The following is a 20,260-nucleotide window of genomic DNA, read 5'->3' as shown; positions in this document are numbered from 1 at the left end:
GAGGGAGACTTATTTGTTTGTTGCGTTCCGATGGTGCCGCTGCTTCTTGGACATGAGCACAATCACAGCTTCTTTGGGAGTGGTGACCATTGGAAGGGGATATATTCCCCCTCTCCTTTTTTTATTTTTACCTGTTCCTGCTCCACGTGACTGCAGGACTCATGTATTTTACTAGAGCTGTCAAGCAATTAAAAAAAATTAATCACAATCATGTGATTAATGGCACAGTTAATAATAAAATACCATTTATTTAAATTTTTTGATGTTTTCTACATTTTCAAATATATTTATTTCAATTACAACCCAGAACACTAAGTGTACAGTGCTCACTTTATATTTACTTTTGATTACAAATATTTGCATTGTAAAAAACAAAAGAAATAGTATTTTTCAATTCACCTAATACAAGTACATGATAATCTCTTTATCATGAAAGTTGAACTTACAAATGTAGAATTATGTACAAAAAAATCCTGCATTCAAAAATAAAACAATGTAAAAATTTTAGAGCCTACAAGTCCAATCAGTTCTACTTCTTCTTCAGCCAATTGCTAAGCCCTGGTCTACACTAGGACTTTAGGTCGAATTTAGCAGCATTAAATCGATGTAAACCTGCACCCGTCCACACGATGAAGCCCTTTATTTTGACTTAAAGGGCTCTTAAAATCGATTTCCTTACTCCACCCCTGACAAGTGGATTAGCGCTTAAATTGGCCTTGCCGGGTCGAATTTGGGGTACTGTGGACACAATTCGACGGTATTGGCCTCCGGGAGCTATCCCAGAGTGCTCCATTTTGACCGCTCTGGACAGCACTCTCAACTCAGATGCACTGGCCAGGTAGACAGGAAAAGAACCGCGAACTTTTGAATCTCATTTCCTGTTTGGCCAGCGTGGCAAGCTGCAGGTGACCATGCAGAGCTCATCAGCAGAGGTGACCATGATGGAGTCTCAGAATCGCAAAAGAGCTCCAGCATGGACCGAACGGGAGGTACGGGATCTGATCGCTGTATGGGGAGAGGAATCCGTGCTATCAGAACTCCGTTCCAGTTTTCGAAATGCCAAAACCTTTGTCAAAATCTCCCAGGGCATGAAGGACAGAGGCCATAACAGGGACCCGAAGCAGTGCCGCGTGAAACTGAAGGAGCTGAGGCAAGCCTACCAGAAAACCAGAGAGGCGAACGGCCACTCCAGGTCAGAGCCCCAAACATGCCGCTTCTATGATGAGCTGCATGCCATTTTAGGGGGTTCAGCCACCACTACCCCAGCCGTGTTGTTTGACTCCTTCAATGGAGATGGAGGCAATACGGAAGCAGGTTTTGGGGATGAAGAAGATGATAGCTCACAGCAAGCAAGCGGAGAAACCGGTTTTCCTGACAGCCAGGAACTGTTTCTCACCCTGGACCTGGAGCCAGTACCCCCTGAACCCACCCAAGCCTGCCTCCTGGACCCAGCAGGCGGAGAAGGGACCTCCGGTGAGTATACCTTTTTAAAATACTATACATGGTTTAAAAGCAAGCATGTGAAAGGATTACTTTGCCCTGGCATTCGCGGCTCTCCTGGATATACTCCCAAAGCCTTTGCAAAAGGTTTCTGGGGAGGGCAGACTTATTGCGTCCTTCATGGTAGGACACTTTACCACTCCAGGCCAGTAACACGTACTCGGGAATCATTGTACAACAAAGCATTGCAGTGTATGTTTGCTGGCGTTCAAGCAACATCCGTTCGTGTGTTATCCTCAGGAGAGGGAGATATAATCCATGGTCACCTGGTTGAAATAGGGTGCTTTTCTTCAGGGGATACTCAGAGGAGCCCATTCCTCTGGGCTGTTTGCCTGCGGCTGAACAGAAATGTTCCCTGCTGTTAGCCACGGGGAGGGGGGAGGGTTGAGGGGGTAGCCATGCGGTGGGGGGAGGCAAAATGCGACCTTGTAATGAAAGCACATGTGCTATATATGTAATGTTAACAGCAAGGTTTACCCTGAAAGAGTGTAGCCACTGTTTTATAAAATGTGTCTTTTTAAATACCGCTGTCCCTTTTCTTTTCTCCACCAGCTGCATGTGTTTCAATGATCACAGGATCTTCTCCTTCCCAGAGGCTAGTGAAGATTAGAAAGAAAAAAAAACGCACTCGAGATGAAATGTTCTCCGAGCTCATGCTGTCCTCCCACACTGACAGAGCACAGACGAATGCGTGGAGGCAAATAATGTCAGACTGCAGGAAAGCACAAAATGACCAGGAGGAGAGGTGGCGGGCTGAAGAGAGGGCTGAAGCTCGAATGTGGCGGCAGCGTGATGAGAGGAGGCAGGATTCAATGCTGAGGCTGCTGGAGGACCAAACCAGTATGCTCCAGTGTATGGCTGAGCTGCAGCAAAGGCAGCTGGAGCACAGACCGCCACTACAGCCCCTGTGTAACCAACCGCCCTCCTCCCCAAGTTCTATAGCCTCCACACCCAGACGCCCAAGAACGCGGTGGGGGGGCCTCCGGCCAACCAGCCACTCCACCACAGAGGATTGCCCAAAAAAAAGAAGGCTGTCATTCAATAAATTTTAAAGTTGTAAACTTTTAAAGTGCTGTGTGGCATTTTCCTTCCCTCCTCCACCACCCCTCCTGGGCTACCTTGGTAGTCATCCCCCTATTTGTGTGATGAATGAATAAAGAATGCATGAATGTGAAGCAACAATGACTTTATTGCCTCTGCAAGCGGTGATCAAAGGGAGGAGGGGAGGGTGGTTAGCTTACAAGGAAGTAGAGTGAACCAAGGGGCGGGGGGTTTCATCAAGGAGGAACAAACAGAACTTTCACACCGTAGCCTGGCCAGTCATGAAACTGGTTTTCAAAGCCTCTCTGATGCGTACCGCGCCCTCCTGTGCTCTTCTAACCGCCCTGGTGTCTGGCTGCACGTAACCAGCAGCCAGGCGATTTGCCTCAACCTCCCACCCCGCCATAAACGTCTCCCCCTTACTCTCACAGATATTGTGGAGCACACAGCAAGCAGTAATAACAGTGGGAATATTGGTTTCGCTGAGGTCTAAGCGAGTCAGTAAACTGCGCCAGCGCGCCTTTAAACGTCCAAATGCACATTCTACCACCATTCTGCACTTGCTCAGCCTGTAGTTGAACAGCTCCTGACTACTGTCCAGGCTGCCTGTGTACGGCTTCATGAGCCATGGCATTAAGGGGTAGGCTGGGTCCCCAAGGATACATATAGGCATTTCAACATCACCAACAGTTATTTTCTGGTCTGGGAATAAAGTCCCTTCTTAAAGCTTTTGAAACAGACCAGAGTTCCTGAAGATGCAAGCGTCATGTACCTTTCCCGGCCATCCCACGTTGATGTTGGTGAAACGTCCCTTGTGATCCACCAGAGCTTGCAGCACTATTGAAAAGTACCCCTTGCGGTTTATGTACTCGCCAGCTTGGTGCTCCGGTGCCAAAATAGGGATATGGGTTCCGTCTATGGCCCCACCACAGTTAGGGAATCCCATTGCAGCAAAGCCATCCACTATGACCTGCACATTTCCCAGGGTCACTACCCTTGATATCAGCAGATCTTTGATTGCGTGGGCTACTTGCATCACAGCAGCCCCCACAGTAGATTTGCCCACTCCAAATTGATTCCCAACTGACCTGTAGCTGTCTGGCGTTGCAAGCTTCCACAGGGCTATCGCCACTCGCTTCTCAACTGTGAGGGCTGCTCTCATCTTGGTATTCATGCGCTTCAGGGCAGGGGAAAGCAAGTCACAAAGTTCCATGAAAGTGGCCTTACGCATGCGAAAGTTTCGCAGCCACTGGGAATCGTCCCAGACCTGCAACACTATGCGGTCCCACCAGTCTGTACTTGTTTCCTGAGCCCAGAACCGGCATTCCACAGCATGAACCTGCCCCATTAGCACCATTATGCATGCATTGGCAGGGCCCATGCTTTCAGAGAAATCTGTGTCCATGTCCTGATCACTCACGTGACCGCGCTGACGTCGCCTCCTCGCCCGGTAGCGCTTTGCCAGGTTCTGGTGCTGCATATACTGCTGGATAATGCGTGTGGTGTTTAATGTGCTCCTAATTGCCAAAGTGAGCTGAGCGGACTCCATGCTTGCCTTGGTATGGCGTCCGCACAGAAAAAAGGCGCGGAATGATTGTCTGCCGTTGCTCTGACGGAGGGAGGGGCGACTGATGACACGGCTTACAGGGTTGGCTTCAGGGGGCTAAAATCCACAAAGGGGGTGGCTTTACATCAAGGAGTAGTTCAGGCAGGACTTCACGGAGGGTTCCAATAAGAAATGGTGCACCTAAGTTATTGTTCTTATTGGAACAAGGAGGTTAACCTGGCCTCTGATTGATACATGGCTAGATTTACCTCGCTGCACCTTCTCTGTGAGTGACTGCAGTGTGACCTAGAGGAATGAGTCCCCTAGACAGGGGAGGAGGCAAATGAGTACAAAACAAATCTGGTCTATTTCTTGTTTTGATCCACTCCATCTATCTTTTACATCTTTGGCTGGCAGCAGACGGTGCAGAAGGACATATTGCCTGCCTGCTCACCATAAGACGGTTCAATAGGACTGACTGCCGGACTAAAGAGAATGACCTGGTCAAGTCACTAAAAATTTAGTCCCTGCGCCCATGTCTGCCCAGGCGCTCCTGATCGACCTCACACAGGCGACCAGGAGTACCTTGGACATGACGAGGACGGCTACCAGTCATATTGTACCGTCTGCTGCCACAAGGCAATGGGTTGCTGCTACTGTGTAGCAATGCCGTGCCGCGTCTGCCAGCACCCAGGAGACATACGGTGACGGTTACCTGAGCGGGCTCCATGCTTGCGGTGGTATGGCATCCGCACAGGTAACTCAGGAAAAAAGGCGCGAAACAATTGTCTGCCCTTGCTTTCACGGAGGGAGGGAGGGAAGGGGGGACTGACGATATGTACCCAGAACCACCCGCGACAATGTTTCAGCCCCATCAGGCATTGGGATCTCAACCCAGAATTCCAATGGGCAGCGGAGACTGCGGGAACTGTGGGATAACTACCCACAGTGCAACGCTCCGGAAGTCTACTCTAGCCTCGGTACTGTGGAAGCACTCCGCTGAGTTAATGCACTTAATGCACTTCTGTGGGGACACAGACACTCGAATATATAAAACCGATTTCTAAAAAACCGACTTCTATAAATTTGACCTTATTCCGTAGTGTAGACATACCCTAAGACAAACCAGTTTGATTACATTTGGAGGAGATAATGCTGCCAGCTTGTTATTTACAATGTCACCTGAAAGTGAGAACAGGCGTTTGCCTGACACTGTTGTAGCCAGTGTTGCAAGATATTTGTGCGCCAGATGCGCTAAAGATTCGTATGTCCCTTCACGCTTCAACCAGAATTCCAGGGGACGTGTGTCAATGCTGATGACGGGTTCTCCTCGATAACAATCCAAAGCAGAGCAGACCGACACATGTTCATTTTCATTATCTGAGTCAGATGCCACCAACAGAAGGTTGATTTTCTTTTTTGGTGGTTCGGGTTCTGTAGTTTCTACATCGGAGTGTTGCTCTTTTAAGACTTCTGAAAGCAAGCTCCACACCTTGTCCCTCTCAGATTTTGGACCGCACTTCAGATTCTTAAACCTTGGGTCGAGTGCTGTAGCTATCTTTAGAAATCTCACATTGGTACCTTCTTTGTGTTTTGTGAAATCTGCAGTGAAAGTGTTCTTAAAACAAACATGTGCTGGGTCATCATCCAAGACTGCTATAACATGAAATATATGGCAGAATGCAGGTAAAACCGAGCAGGAAACATACAATTCTCCCGCAAGGACTTCAGTCACAAATTTAATTCACGCATTATTTTTTAACGAGTGTCATCAGCATGTCCTCTGGAATGGTGGCCAAAGCATGAAGGGGCATACAAATGTTTAGCATATCTGGAACGTAAATACCTTGCAATGCCGGCTACAAAAGTGCAATAGGAACGTCTGTTCTCATTTTCAGGTGACACTGTAAATAAGTGGACAGCGTTATCTCCCAGTAAATGTAAACAAACTTGTCTTAGTGACTGGCTGAATGAGAAGTAGGACTGCGTGGGCTTGTAGGTGCTAAAGTTGTACATTGTTTTGTTTTTTTGAGTGCAGTTATATAGCAAAAAAAAATCTACATTTGTAAATTGCACTTTCACTATAAAGAGACTGCACTACGGTACTTTTATGCGGTTAATTTAAAAATACTATTTCTTTTGTTTATCATTTTTATAGTGCAAATATTTGTAATAAAAATACTATAAAGTGAGCAGTGTACACTTTGTATTCTGTGTTGTAACTGAAATCAGTATATTTGAAAATGTAGAAAAAGACCCAAAATATTTAATAAACAACAGAATACCACTTGAAATTTAACTGTGCGATTACAACTGTGATTAATTTTTTTTTAATTGCAATTAATTTTTGAGTTAATTGCGTGAGTTAACTGCGATTAATCGACAGCCCTAATTTTTACTTCTGTTTCCTCCTCCCCTTATTATTTTTATGTGGTTGTGTCTGCTTCAGGGCCTACCTGAAACTAAGAAACAAAACGAAGAGGCGCACGAAAGCAAATAACCCAAATGGAAGGTGATGTAAATGTTTTCAAAGCCAGCTGAGATTCTGTTGAAGAAGACCGCTAGCTAGTGATAGAATGTCTTCACGGAATCTGTCTCCTACAATGCATAGGAAAGTCTTGTTTTGTCTCAGCCTGTACTTTTATTATCTGGCAATCTGAGACAAATTTTTGTTGTTGTTTTTACCAAATTGTCCAGAAACACTCATGGTTAACCAAAAAAACCACAGGCTCTTATCAATGTAACCCTTTTTTTCCCTTCCCCTTCCAATGTGTATTACCATCCCTTGTCAAGTTGTCTCTTAACTTGGTGCCTGATCCTTCAAACCCTACTGAGTGTATTGACTGCTACTGAGAGTAGTCCCCTTATAATCTCCAGATCTGCTCTCCACAAGAAAGCACTATGCCCCGTGGTAAGCATGTGCAGGATCTGTCCCTTAAATTGTAAGGTCTTTGGAGTAGGGATGTTGTCTTTTTTCCTCTGAAAAGCCCTACTGTATATTTACAGTGTTATAAAAATACTGATTAGCCTATGGTAGTGATCTATTCCACGAACAATGTGTTTTTAAATGAATGAGTTATACAGCTTTCTAGGTACATGAATGAGAAAAAAATGTTAGATCTTTCAGCACAAATGTTTAATATATTAGGGATAGGGATAAGACAGCAGGGTAAAGTACTCCTATATTTTATATACATCTGTGGGTCTTGTTAAGCAGCTGTTCTATGCAGTTAAGGAATTTATGTATTTAAAAATGTTCTGTTTTGCTATTTAACTCCATTTTGTGCCTTCAGTAGATGTTATACTTATTAAAGAATTAATATTTCCATCCACCTCAGACTCCTGTTTTCAAATATTCTAAACCATTGAAATGCTTCCTAGAAAACCTTTCCGCTCTGTGTGTCTGGAGAGGCACCTCCTAGGCATAGTTTGGATTGCAGAAGTAGGAAGTGGTCTTTCAACTAGAGCTCTCAGTTCACAATACAGAACTGGTTTGCAAAAAATTTTTCTTTTTTCAAAATTGACAATTTTTTCCATGTAAACTACTCTGCATTTTTTACCCATTTCTGTACACAATTTGGATTCAGTGTATCATTCATTCAGAAGGGCTGGATCCACCACTCTTTCAGACAAACAGAGATGCCAACCTTGCTCTGAGACTTCTAGGGACAGGGGCGTGTGCAGGAATTTTAAATTTTACTGCTTTTGGTGGGGGGCACATTAAACACACACATTTTATACACATTACACCATGTCACACGCACATACATCATATGCAAAGAAATAAATGGCAGTATATTCACCATTTCAATGAACTGTACCTGTAATGCACCTGGAATACAGGTTCCTTAACCTAATGGGGGGAACATATGCAAACCACATAGGCACACGTGCATCCATAACCCCATAACATGAGGTTACATGTATGAGCTCACTGAGTTTGCACACTGCATGTTAGTAATCAAAAACATAGTAGAAAAAGGGAGGGGAGCAGAGAGCTCCTCCAGACACAGGGCCCAAGTGCAGAGCCCAGAACTCCTCCCACCCCGGGGCGAGTTCCAACACCGGCGGGGAGAGTGAGCTCCTGCACCAGGGCCCGGTGGGGAATGCAGAAATCCTCCACGCTAGGGGCACAGAACTCCTCCAGCCCCGGGGCTGCGGTGGGCAGAGCTCTCTCGCTCTCCCTGCCACAGCCCTGGGAGGGAGGAGTTCTGCATCCACTGCTGATTATTGGCGGGGCCATGCCCCTGCTTGCCCCCCTTTGCACACACCCCTGTCTAGGGATGTTCATGAATAAAATTAGGGAGTTTGCATGGACCTCTCTCAACCCATCTCTCCTCCTGCTGGAGAAACAGGGATCTCTTGCTCCTCCCCTCTGCATCTGTGACCAAGGGGGGACCTACCCCCTCCTCACTGCACCCCTCATCCTTCCCACCCTCAAACATGGGAAGGAGCAGCCTTGAGAAAGCTGCCCTTCTATGCCACTGACGGCCTTTAATTATCATGGCCAGGCCTAGGTCCCTCCTGGGATGATCCATCTCTTCTCCCTCCTCTGTTTCGTTCCCTCTTTGCCACCGCCGCTCCTCCTGCCCCTCCAGCTTCTTTTCCTCCTCTGCAGTCTGCGCAGTGGGAGCTGAGCCAGAGGCAAACTGGTGAGCGTCAGCAGGGGTTAGGGCACTCGGTACCTAGAGCATGTTAACATAGTCCAGCAGAGTCCACTTGCGGCAGCTAGAGCACAACACCACAGCCTGTGACTTGGGTGGTGAATCCAAAATTAATAGATCTAAGCCACAATTAGTAATTTCATAACTACTATGTTGAAACTGGAAGAATTATGGGACGTTAGGGAGGGCTGGCATCTGTTACAGGATCTTCTCATGGAGGTTCCCCCAAACTATGACTCCAACTCATTCTGGGGGTGGCAAGGTTTACCTACCTGTGCTCCTCAGCTGAATGAGTTGTGGTTCTGCTGCAGAACTCGGCAGATCCTCTGGAGTCTGCAGGAGGCGAGAACCAGCTGGGTGAAGACCTTATGCACCCATACACATTCCAACAGCTCCTGTCCTCCACTCCTTGGCAGTCCAGCCTCATTAGAGCTGCTCTACCAGAGCCACATCTGACTGTAGCTCTCCTTGGATCCCCCTTTAAAAAAGTGCAGTGCAGTGCAGAGGGTTGCTACAGCAAAAGCAAAGAGCTCTACTGCTTTTACTGGGTAATCCCCACAGGGCTGATAGGGGAACAATGCCCCTTCTCCCCTTTCAGAAAGGAGAGACGGTTCCATGAGGACAGCTGAGCTCCATTTCAATGGAAGAGCCATTATATCTGCACACAGAGGGGAATTTCTGTTTAGAGAGGTAGGGAAATGAGCTGGGGCTACATTTTTGTTTTAAGACCTCCACAAAATTGACTGTGGTTATTCTGGCCAGTAAACCTACCACCTCAGGTTGTGAGCCTCTCATTTTGCAAGCTAAACAGAGTGGGACCTTGTCCGTTCTTCTCCAGGAAAAATTCAGTGCTGTAGGTAAGTAGGTGGTGCTCTTTGCTCGCCTTGTCTAAAATTGACATGATACAATAATACGAACAAAGGGGTGAGGAAAAATGGGGGAGTGGAAAACAACAGTAGAATAATATGGCTACTCGGGTTAGTTATATGTGTTTTCTTGTTCTAATGTATGTTTTGCATTATATCTGTCTACTAGAGCTGGTGTGCTGGAGAGAGAGGAATATTATTAGTAATTTTTAAAAATTGAAATTTCAAAATTCAGAAGATGTTGATCACTCTCTTCTACATACCCTGCCACCTATCCACATGCCTATAGTCTTTGCTATCTTGTTTGCATCTAAAAATTTTCCACCAGAACGTTGAACATTGTATAAACCATGAAAATTGACCCCTCCCCACAACCTATGCCCTTTATATATTTGTTAAAATGTGTGTATATTATATGTATATAAACACAACCCACTAAAATTGTAAAAAAAAAAAAATTATATATATAGTACTGAACCAAAGCTCTAGTGTGGGGCGTGTGCTGTTGAAGTTGTCACTTTTTGTGTTTGCTGTTAACCCAGTATTATGACAACTTGTGGTCATTAAAGACTTCCTTGTGCTTTTCATAAGGGTATAATCTTACCTTCAGTGTCCTAGGATAGCCCAGGAAGGTAGAGGGGCGAGGTGAGCTTAATTGATCTTTCCTATTTCTAGTGTTGATGCATGGCTGAAAAGTCTCCATGTATATAAAAAGAAAAAAATATCAACATGCAAACAAGCCACACACAAAAACAGCATTGGGGTGTATTAAATTTGGCCTATGAGTGAGTACTATTAGGCCATTACCACCGCCTTCCAGGCATAACTTGATGTACAGGGAAACAATTATGGAATATGTGTGATGGTCCTTATTTACAACAGCAACACTCTATGTTCAACAGTGCCAGTGGAAGCTCACAAAGGGAGCATGACCAAGATTGATCATTGGCCATCAGACCCCAGCAGTCACTGACCACAGATCTGTCACGTTAGCAGTCTTCATAAAGCAAAGTAGCCTGGAAGAGGTCCAGAACCAGATTGTCTCATTATGACTCAAGCTGAAAAGCCACCAAATTTTTTTGTATTTAACCTTCCCTAGAAAGGTTCAGCCTAGAATTAGTGAGCATAGTGGCAGCCAAGGTAGGTTTCGTGAGCAGGGGCCAATCTGAGGAACACATGGACTGCTCTTCTCAAGTGAAGTATTTTATTTTCCCCATCAGTAGAGCTCCGTGACTTCTGCGGGGGCCAGTGTGGCTGATCCCAGGGCCGCCCAAGCAGCTGGTTCTGGGGCCAGCTGCTCAGGTGGCCCCGGGGCTGGGCACATCAGCCACTGCTGGAGGGGCTCTGCAACCAGCTGTTCTGGCGGCCCCGCAGCCAGCTGCATCGGCTCACTGCTCAGGCAGTCCCCAGGGCTAGCTGCCAGGAGCCTCCCAAGCAGCAGCCGGTGCGGCTGGCCCAGGGGACTGCCTGAGCAGTGGTCTCTGGGCGGCCGGTGCAGCCGCTGTCAGCAGCCCCCAGTAGCAGCAGCCCCCGGCTTCCCCCCCAGCAGTGACCCCCTTAAGATTTAGTCAAGGGTATTCACAGCCCCTGAATTTGTGTGCACTGCCCGTGACTCTTACTAAAAATACCCTTGACTAAATCCTAGCCTTACTCATCAGTAATGAAATGATCCAGCTCCTCTGGGACCTACACCAGCCCTGATGAGCAAGGACACCTCCTTCAACAGCTGGGTCCCAGAGCGCTACCCTACCGGACAAGAGCTGGTTGGAACGATCTCAGCTCAAACGCAGGTCGAGCCGCCGCAGCAGCAGGAGGCGGCAGGCCCCGATGGCTCGGATGTGACTGGTCGTAGCCGCGCGTGGGACGAAGCCCGGCAGACCCTCTCCCGCGCAAAGGCGCTCGAGCAGGGCAAAGCTCCCACGTGCCCAGTCAGGCAACCACACCAGCCTCGCTCCCACAGCCGGCTGCAGCGCGTGCGCAGAGTAGTGCAGGGGCGGGAGCCGCTGACGCCCCTCCCCCCCAGGCAAGGCAGCTCAGAGCTGGAGCGGGGCCGCTATGCAGCCAGCAGGCGGGGCGGGCCGTCACGTGACCTGAGCTCGCCAGAGACCCGGAAGAGCCGCCGGCTGCCTCGCCACGTGGCTTCGCCGCCGGGCGGGGGTCGCGCTGCGATGCGGGCCGGCTGGGGCGCTGCGCACTCGGCCGTGGCCGGCCTGCTGGGGGCGCTGGCCGCCTGCTCCGCTAAACTGGCTCTGGGCGCCGGTTACCTGCGGGAGGCGTGTGCCGCTGCGGCCGGAGGGGAGGAGGCGGCCGCCGGCGCCTGTGTCTGGGTAAGAGCCGGGCAGCTGCTCCCGGCCTTGGCTGGCCACTGAGCGCCGCTTCCCCCATCGGGGGCGGTGGCGCGGGGAGGCGGAGAAACCAGCCCCTGCGTGATCTGCCCTGGAAGAGACGCGCAGTCCGTGCCCGCGCCGGCCCCCGAGCCGGTCTCCCCCCGCCCCCCCAGGGGCCCCAGCACCGCTGTAGTTGCTCTCCCGGCTGCCCAGAGCCACGCTGGCGCGCACCCATCCCGGAGCAGTCAGCCCCTCGCCCTTCCTCGTGCCTCGGGGGAGCTCAGGCAGAGCTCCGATAAAACGTGAACATGCTCCACCGACCCTTGGGTATGGCTTTGTCAGGAGCAGGGTAATATCCAAAGGTGCTGACTGGGCAGCCTTCCCCTTGGGAGTACGTTAAATACCTGTCCCCTCTCCTGTGGATGTGCTTAGGGGTAAAGAGTAACAGCCCTGTTAGTCTGTATTTGCAAAAAGAAAAGGAGGACTTGTGGCACCTTAGAGACTAACCAATTTATTTGTGCATAAGCTTTCGTGAGCTACAGTGATGCATTTCGTGATGCATTCGATGAAGTGAGCTGTAGCTCACGAAAGCTTATGCTCAAATAAATTGGTTAGTCTCTAAGGTGCCACAAGTACTCCTTTTCTTTTTCCTTAGGGGTAAAGTTTTTCCATTAAAAGGACAGGCCATATTTTGGATGAAGCTGTGAGCCATCCTTTCAGAGAGAAAAGAAGGATATTGCAAGACCCTTCAGTGTGCACCCTGTGTCCGGTATTGCTGTCCCAAGCAGTTCTATTCTGTGTCCCTCTTCCCTTGTGAAAACGAAACTGACAAGAATTTAAGTCCCAGGGCTTGGCTACACTTGCAAATGTAGAGCGCAGTGCGTTAAACCTGCCTTCCGAGAGTGCAGCGGGGAATGCGCTGCAGTGTGTCCACACTGACAAGCGCACTGGCGTGGCCACATTTGCAGCACTTGCAGCGGCGTTGGGAATGGTGCATTATGGGCAGCTATCCCACAGAGCCCCTCTTCCCATTCTGGCGCTGTGGCTTGTGGAAAGGGGACGGGGAGTGTGGTGCATTCTGGGTCCTGTCCCAACGCCTTGTGATGCATCAGTTTGCATCCCAGCATTCCCTTTGCTTCCTCCACATTTGGCGCCATCTTTCAACGTTTTTTGTATTGTGCGCTCTGTCTTCCCTTTCGGTCTGCGGGAATGGATCCTGAAGTGCTGAGGAGTATGCTGAGGAGTCTCACCAGTATGTCACATTTGGCAGTCGAGTTACTCCTTATGATCCAAAGTGACAGTGAGGACTCTGACAATGACATTGACTCGAGTAACGCTTATGACGCGAGTTTGCTTGTGGCATTCACGGACATGCTCACCACCATGGAACCGCTTTTGGGTTCGGGAAACAAGCACTGAGTGGTGGGATCACATCGTCATGCGCATCTGGGATGATGAGCAGTGGCTGCAGAACTTTCGGATGAGAAAAGCCACTTTCATGGGACTGTGTGAGGAGCTCGCCCCCACCCCGCGGCGCAAGGACACGAGACTGAGAGCTGCCCTGCCAGTGGAGAATTGGGTGGCTATTGCAATCTGGAAGCTGGCAACTCCAGACAGCTACCGATCGGTCACTAACCAATTTGGAATGTGAAAGTCAACCGTTGGAATCGTGTTGATGCAAGTTTGAAGGGCCATTAATCACATCCTGGTCAGAAGAACCGTGACTCTGGGTAACGTGCATGACATTGTGGCTGGCTTTGCACAAATGTGTTTCCCTAACTGCGGAGGGGCGGAAGTTACTAGATCACAGGCCCTGGTTCTCATGGGAGACTTCAATCACCCAGATATCTGCTGGGAGAGCAATACAGCAGTGCACAGACAATCCAGGAAGTTTTTGGAAAGTGTAGGGGACAATTTCCTAGTGCAAGTGCTAGAGGAACCAAGTAGGGGTAGAGCTCTTCTTGACCTGCTGCTCACAAACCGGGAAGAAGTAGTAGGGGAAGCAGAAGTGGATGGGAACCTGGGAGGCAGTGACCATGAGATGGTTGAGTTCAGGATCCTGACACAGGGAAGAAAGGAGAGCAGCAGAATACAGACCCTGAACTTCAGAAAAGCAGACTTTGACTCCCTCAGGGAACTGATGGGCAGGATCCCCTGGGAGAATAACATGAGGGGGAAAGGAGTCCAGGAGAGCTGACTGTATTTTAAAGAACCCTTATTGAGGTTACAGGGACAAACCATCCCGATGTGTAGAAAGAATAGTAAATATGGCAGGCGACTAGCTTGGCTTAACAGTGAAATCCTTGTTGATCTTAAACGCAAAAAAGAAGCTTACAAGAAGCGGAAGATTGGACAAATGACCAGGGAAGAGTATAAAAATATTGCTCAGGGATGCAGGAGTGAAATCAGGAAGGCCAAATCACACCTGGAGTTGCTGCTAGCAAGAGATGTTAAGAGTAACAAGAAGGGTTTCTTCAGGTATGTTAGCAACAAGAAGAAAGTCAAGGAAAGCGTGGGCCCCTTACTGAATGAGGGAGGCAACCTAGTGACAGAGGATGTGGAAAAAGCTAATGTACTCAATGCTTTTTTTGCCTGTCTTCACAAACAAGGTCAGCTCACAGACTGCTGCACTGGGCAGCACAGCATGGAGAGGAGGTGACCAGTCCTCTGTGGAGAAAGAAGTGGTCTGGGACTATTTAGAAAAGCTGGACGAGCACAAGTCCATGGGGCCGGATGCGCTGCATCCGAGAGTGCTAAAGGAGTTGGCGGATATGATTGCAGAGCCATTGGCCATTATCTTTGAAAACTCATGGCGATCGGGGGAAGTCCCGGACGACTGGAAAAAGGCTACTGTAGTGCCCATCTTTAAAAAAGGGAAGAAGGAGGATCCTGGGAACTACAGGCCAGTCAGCCTCACCTCAGTCCCTGGAAAAATCATGGAGCAGGTCCTCAAGGAATCAATTCTGAAGCACTTAGAGGAGAGGAAGGTGATCAGGAACAGTCAGCATGGATTCACCAAGGGCAAGTCATGCCTGACTAATCTAATTGCCTTCTATGACGAGATAACGGGCTCTGTGGATGAGGGGAAAGCAGTGGACGTGTTGTTCCTGACTTTAGCAAAGCTTTTGACACGGTCTCTCACAGTATTCTTGCCAGCAAGTTAAAGAAGTATGGGCTGGATGAATGGACTATAAGGTGGATAGATTGTCGGGCTCAACGGGTAGTGATCCATGGCTCCATGTCTAGTTGGCAGCCAGTATGAAGTGGAGTGCCCCAAGGGTCGGTCCTCGGGCCGGTTTTGTTCAATATCTTCATAAATGATCTGGAGGATGGTGTGGATTGCACCCTCAGCAAGTTTGCAAATGACACTAAACTGGGAGGAGAGGTAGATACGCTGGAGGGTAGGGATAGGATACAGAGGGCCCTAGACAAATTAGAGGATTGGGCCAAAAGAAATTTGGTGAGGTTCAACAAGGACAAGTGCAGAGACCTGCACTTAGGATGGAAGAATCCCATGCACCGCTACAGACTAGGGACCGAATGGCTCGGCAGCAGTTCTGCAGAAAAGGACCTAGGGGTTACAGAGGATGAGAAGCTGGATATGAGTCAACAGTGTGCCCTTGTTGCCAAGAAGGCCAGTGGCATTTTGGGATGTATAAGTAGGGGTATTGTCAGCAGATGGAGAGATGTGATCGTTCCCCTCTATTCGACGTTGGTGAGGCCTCATCTGCAGTACTGTGTCCAGTTTTGGGCCCCACACTACAAGAAGGATGTGGAAAAATTGGAGAGAGTCCAGCGGAGGGCAACAAAAATGATTAGGGGACTGGAACACATGACTTATGAGGAGAGGCTGAGGGAACTGGGATTGTTTAGTCTGCAGAAGAGAAGAATGAGGGGGGATTTGATAGCTGCTTTCAACTACCTGAAAGGGGGTTCCAAAGAGGATGGATCTAGACTGTTCTCAGTGGTAGGAGATGACAGAACAAGGAGTAATGGTCTCAAGTTGCAGTGGGGGAGATTTAGGTTGGATATTAGGAAAAACTTTTTCACTAGGAGAGTGGTGAAACACTGGAATGCGTTACCTAGGGAAGTGGTGGAATCTCCTTCCTTAGAAGTTTTTAAGGTCAGGCTTGACAAAGCCCTGGCTGGGATGATTTAGTTGGGGATTGGTCCTGCTTTGAGCAGGGGGTTGGACTAGATGACCTCCTGAGGTCCTTTCCAACCCTGATAGTCTATGATTCTATGATAGATAGCATGCATATTCCAATTCTGGCACCAGCCCGCCTGGCCTCAGAGTACGTTAGTCGGAAGGGGTATTTCTCGATGGTTCTCCAGGCGCTTGTGGATCACCATGGGCGTTTCATTGACTTCAACGCAGGCTGCCCTGGAAAGGTGCATGACGCACGCATCTTTCGGAACACTGGCCTGTTCAGGAAGCTGCAAGCCGGGACTTTTTTCCCAGACCAGAAGATCACCGTAGGGGAAGTCAAAATGCCCATTGTGATCCTTGGAGACCCAGCTTACCTTTAATGCTGTGACTCATGAAACCCTACACAGGGAGCCTTGACAGCAGCAAGGAGCAGTTCAACAACAGGCTGAGCCAGTGCAGAATGACTCCTCCTGTATATTCCTGATATTGCGTCACCTAGAGACGGGGCCTAATGCAAAAAAGAATTAAGTGTTTTCACCAATATGAAGTGTTTACACCCAGACTCGTGGGAGTGAGAGCTATAGACAAAAGCTATGGCCTACAGTAAGAGAGATGGATAGCCCTGGGATAGTTGCTGTAATCATTGTATTTCTAAATAATGTGGTCATCCCTCTCTCTACTAAAGCTTTGTAATACATTCAAATCGTTATCATAAGTTCACAGGATTCCTTCATGTATCCACTCTGAAACCACTGGCTGTGGAGTTGTTCCTTCAGCTGTTATGGCTTTTCTTCTCATGGTTCGTATCTTTGTGACAGAAAATAAATTGCTTATTTGATTCTTTGCAGCAAATATCTCCAATGGCTGGTGATGCAGCACTAGATGGGGAGGGCTCTGAGTTACTACAGAGAATTCTTTCCCACATGTCTGGCTGGTAGATCTTGCCTACATGCGCAGGATCTAACTGATCGCCATATTTGGGGTTGGGAAGGAATTTTTCCCCGGGTCTGTTTGGCAGAGACCCGGAGGGGATTGGGGGTTCGCCTTCCTTTGAAGCATGGGTCACTGGCAGGTCTAAACTAGTGTAAATGGTGGATTCTCTGTAACCTGAAGTCTTGAAATCATGATTTGAGGACTTCAGTAACTCAGCCAGAGGTTAGGGGTCTGTGACAGGAGTGGGTGGGCGAGGTTCTGTGGCCTGCAGTGTGCAGGAGGTCAGACTAGATGATCATCGTGGTCCCTTCTGACCTTAAAGTCTGTGAGGTCCCTCTTAGATGTAGCATCCCTGCACCGATTCCTCAGGAATGCCTGGGTGGTTTTCCTCTTAGATGAATGCCAAAATCATTCCTTAGCATGCTATACTGTAACTCAGCAATTCATAGCGCAATGTCGTTCTAGTTAACATGAGACTGACAAATGCACAGCAGTAACTGTGAATATAAAGCCAATAAATAGGATCAAAAGTTTCTGGTGCCATTTTTGATAAAACTGTACAAGGGAGGAAGCTAGCGTGATATGGGAAATGGCTGCAATCCAACCCAGAATGCTCTTATTTGTAGCCTTTATTCCATAATTCTTCATGTAATTGGTGGATATTATTGCACTTCAGAATAAACAGGAAACATTTGTTCTCTTGCTGAGAGCTTTCTCTTCTCCTTCCAGTTCTTTTCCTCCTTCCTTTTCCTTTTCCTTTTGTTAAAAGAAAAACTAGATGCAGTTATTGATTTCCATCATGCCTCGCCTCAGATGCTGTGTTTAACTTTGTTCAGTGGTCAAAGGTCTTTGCTGTTTTACATTTTGATTTCCTATTTTAGTTACCACAATGTTTACAAACAGAAGTATGTATCACGTCTGGTTTGGATTTGCATACGCATACAGTAAAAGATTATTTCTGATTTAAATCAAGAGGTGAGGCTGCAGGTGTAGGCAATATGAAAAACCACATGGGGAGAATTGTTTAGTCATGTAGCAAACGTTATTGGCAGATCCAAAATTGTACTTGCTGGATTACAAATGCCAAGAGACCACAATTATTTTGCATCACGTAAATAATGAGCAACTATGTATTATGAGGTTAGTGAAGTTTTTAAAGCACACACCGAAAAGTATGAGAGAGAGACACTTACACAGGCTAGAACAATTTGAGGTCCAAAGGAAAAACCACAAAAAACTGGATTGGACATATCAGGCCCTAACTCAGGAAATAGGAAATTCACCCTCTCTAATTATTGGAGTTGGTTAATTTTTTTTGCATATCCTCCTCCACCCTTTTTTATTTTCAAAAATATTCAAAATTTTGAAATTCCAAAAAACGCTGATCCTCTCCATAATGACTGGAAAAAAATTAAAAATGGTGGCCAGCTTTGCTAATTATTTGAAGCAGGGATGACCAGCATGTCTGTTTTTGTGCAGTGGAATGCTAAACGCTAGTGTACTGTTCACTTGCTAGGTGCCACTCTGTAAAATACCTTATTTAAGCTAACCTTAACCATACCTGGCAGAGCATTAAAGGATCTTACGATGAACACATCCGCTGTGTATAAGCAAGCTCTGTAGCCAGTCCATATCTGTACAGAAGTACATGACAGATTTTCTTTTTTAAAAGCAAGTTGTTTCTCCCAATTGCCTGTTTCTAACTCCATCTTGAACAAGAATTTAGAACCCAATTCATCTTTTTAGCTGTAACAGTAACAAGTGGACCCATGAACTGTCTTGCTAGTGACAGGAATTGAGCAGGAGCACAGTTCTTAGCCTCATATATTTCAGAATCTCAGGGTTTAGTGCACATTGCTGGTGGCAGCGTGTAGGGTATGTGGAGTTACATGCGGTAATGAAGAGCAAGCTGTGTCTACACTACTTTATGTATTATTTCTATAGCAGCACAGGCGTACGTGGCATTTTAGAGACTTATTTCAGGGCACCTGATTCTGCAAAGAGTCATTTCCATATACATGCTTACTCCAGAGCATAGTTCATTTGATTTCATTGGGGCTATCTGTGGGAATAACTCTTTGCAGCGTTGAGCCCCGTGTTAGACAAAGGTTAGCAAGGGATACTGGACAACAAGGGCAAGCATGGAAGGCAAGGGTGGCTGGAAAAGGTAGATTATTTAAGACCAAAAAGGGACCATTATGATCATCTAGCCTGGTAACGAGAAGTATTTTTGTTACAGACACATCTTGTTGGGCCCTTTTAAAATATAAAAATAATATGTTGAATTTAGTTAAAATGTAGAGGTTCGGTTTTTATTTCAAAATTCCCACAGCCCCCTGCCCAACAGTAACACTATACAGAAATGTAACACTCCCCTGAGAAAGCTGAGACTATCTGATACAAAGGGGCAGATGGCCAAGCTATGAAGAAGGGGCTAGCACAAAGGGAAGCAAATTCAGCATCGTCAGGCCCACCCCAGCACTCACTGACCCAGGACACAGCAGGAGAAACCCCAAGAGGCAGTTGGTGTCTGAACACAATCACCCCTCATGACAAGGCTCACCAAAGAAGTGGTGCGTATGGAGTGGGAGGACTCACCCCGTTAAGGACTTTGAAGGAGAGAATTTCAAATGTGCTCAGCCTTAGCCTAACTCGGCATCCGTTGAACTCAAGGGAGCTTTACCACTAACTTCAGTGGGAACAGAGTTAGGCCAATGCTGAGTCTTTTCAAAATCTCACCCTAGTCGCCTACAGTGAGCCCACTGGAGGACACAGTATAAACAATGGAGCACAGGTATAAACTGGCTCACTGGGGTTGAGTAGACATGACCAGTGTGCAGTTCCATCCCCAACAAGCTGTATGCAAAGACCTGCTGTAAAGTCAAATCAGGGCCTGTGGCAGGGCAGGGGTAAACCCCTTTAAGGCCCTGCCAAAATGCTGGTTGCAGCCTGCTCTCCGGCCAGGGGTACGAGACACAGGTATTCAGCAGGGAGCCCAGCTGCAAGCCCTAATGAGGGCTGGCTCAGAGGAACATGCTGAGCTAAGTACTGACAGCTGGGCTGAGGCATGAGAGGGTATCGCTGTCTCCTTACCAAAGAAGGAAGCCTCAAAAGCCAGGAGACCCTGGGGAGAGTCTGTGGGTCACTAGCTGTTGGGGGATCTGGGAACTGCACAAACACTGTAAATAAAGGTTTCAGAGTAACAGCCGTGTTAGTCTGTATTCGCAAAAAGA

General features: G+C 47.7%; 1 protein-coding gene across 1 annotated transcript in view; it reads left to right on the top strand.

Moving 5' to 3' along the window:
* The first annotated feature begins 695 nt into the window (after positions 1-695).
* The window catches only part of TMEM42 (transmembrane protein 42), a 30,846-nt gene continuing 11,281 nt past the window's right edge, over positions 696-20,260 (top strand). The window contains exons 1-3 of the mRNA XM_074943528.1: positions 696-1,473; positions 2,053-2,470; positions 11,344-11,944. Of these exons, the coding sequence (XP_074799629.1) occupies positions 912-1,473; positions 2,053-2,470; positions 11,344-11,944 (1,581 nt within the window). The 5' untranslated portion in view covers positions 696-911. The remainder of the gene's footprint in view (positions 1,474-2,052; positions 2,471-11,343; positions 11,945-20,260) is intronic.

This window comes from Natator depressus, chromosome 2 (assembly GCF_965152275.1).
Source record: "Natator depressus isolate rNatDep1 chromosome 2, rNatDep2.hap1, whole genome shotgun sequence".
Taxonomy (NCBI): domain Eukaryota; kingdom Metazoa; phylum Chordata; order Testudines; family Cheloniidae; genus Natator; species Natator depressus.
The sequence above is the reverse complement of the archived record's forward strand: the minus strand, read 5'-3'. Positions and strand labels throughout refer to the sequence as shown.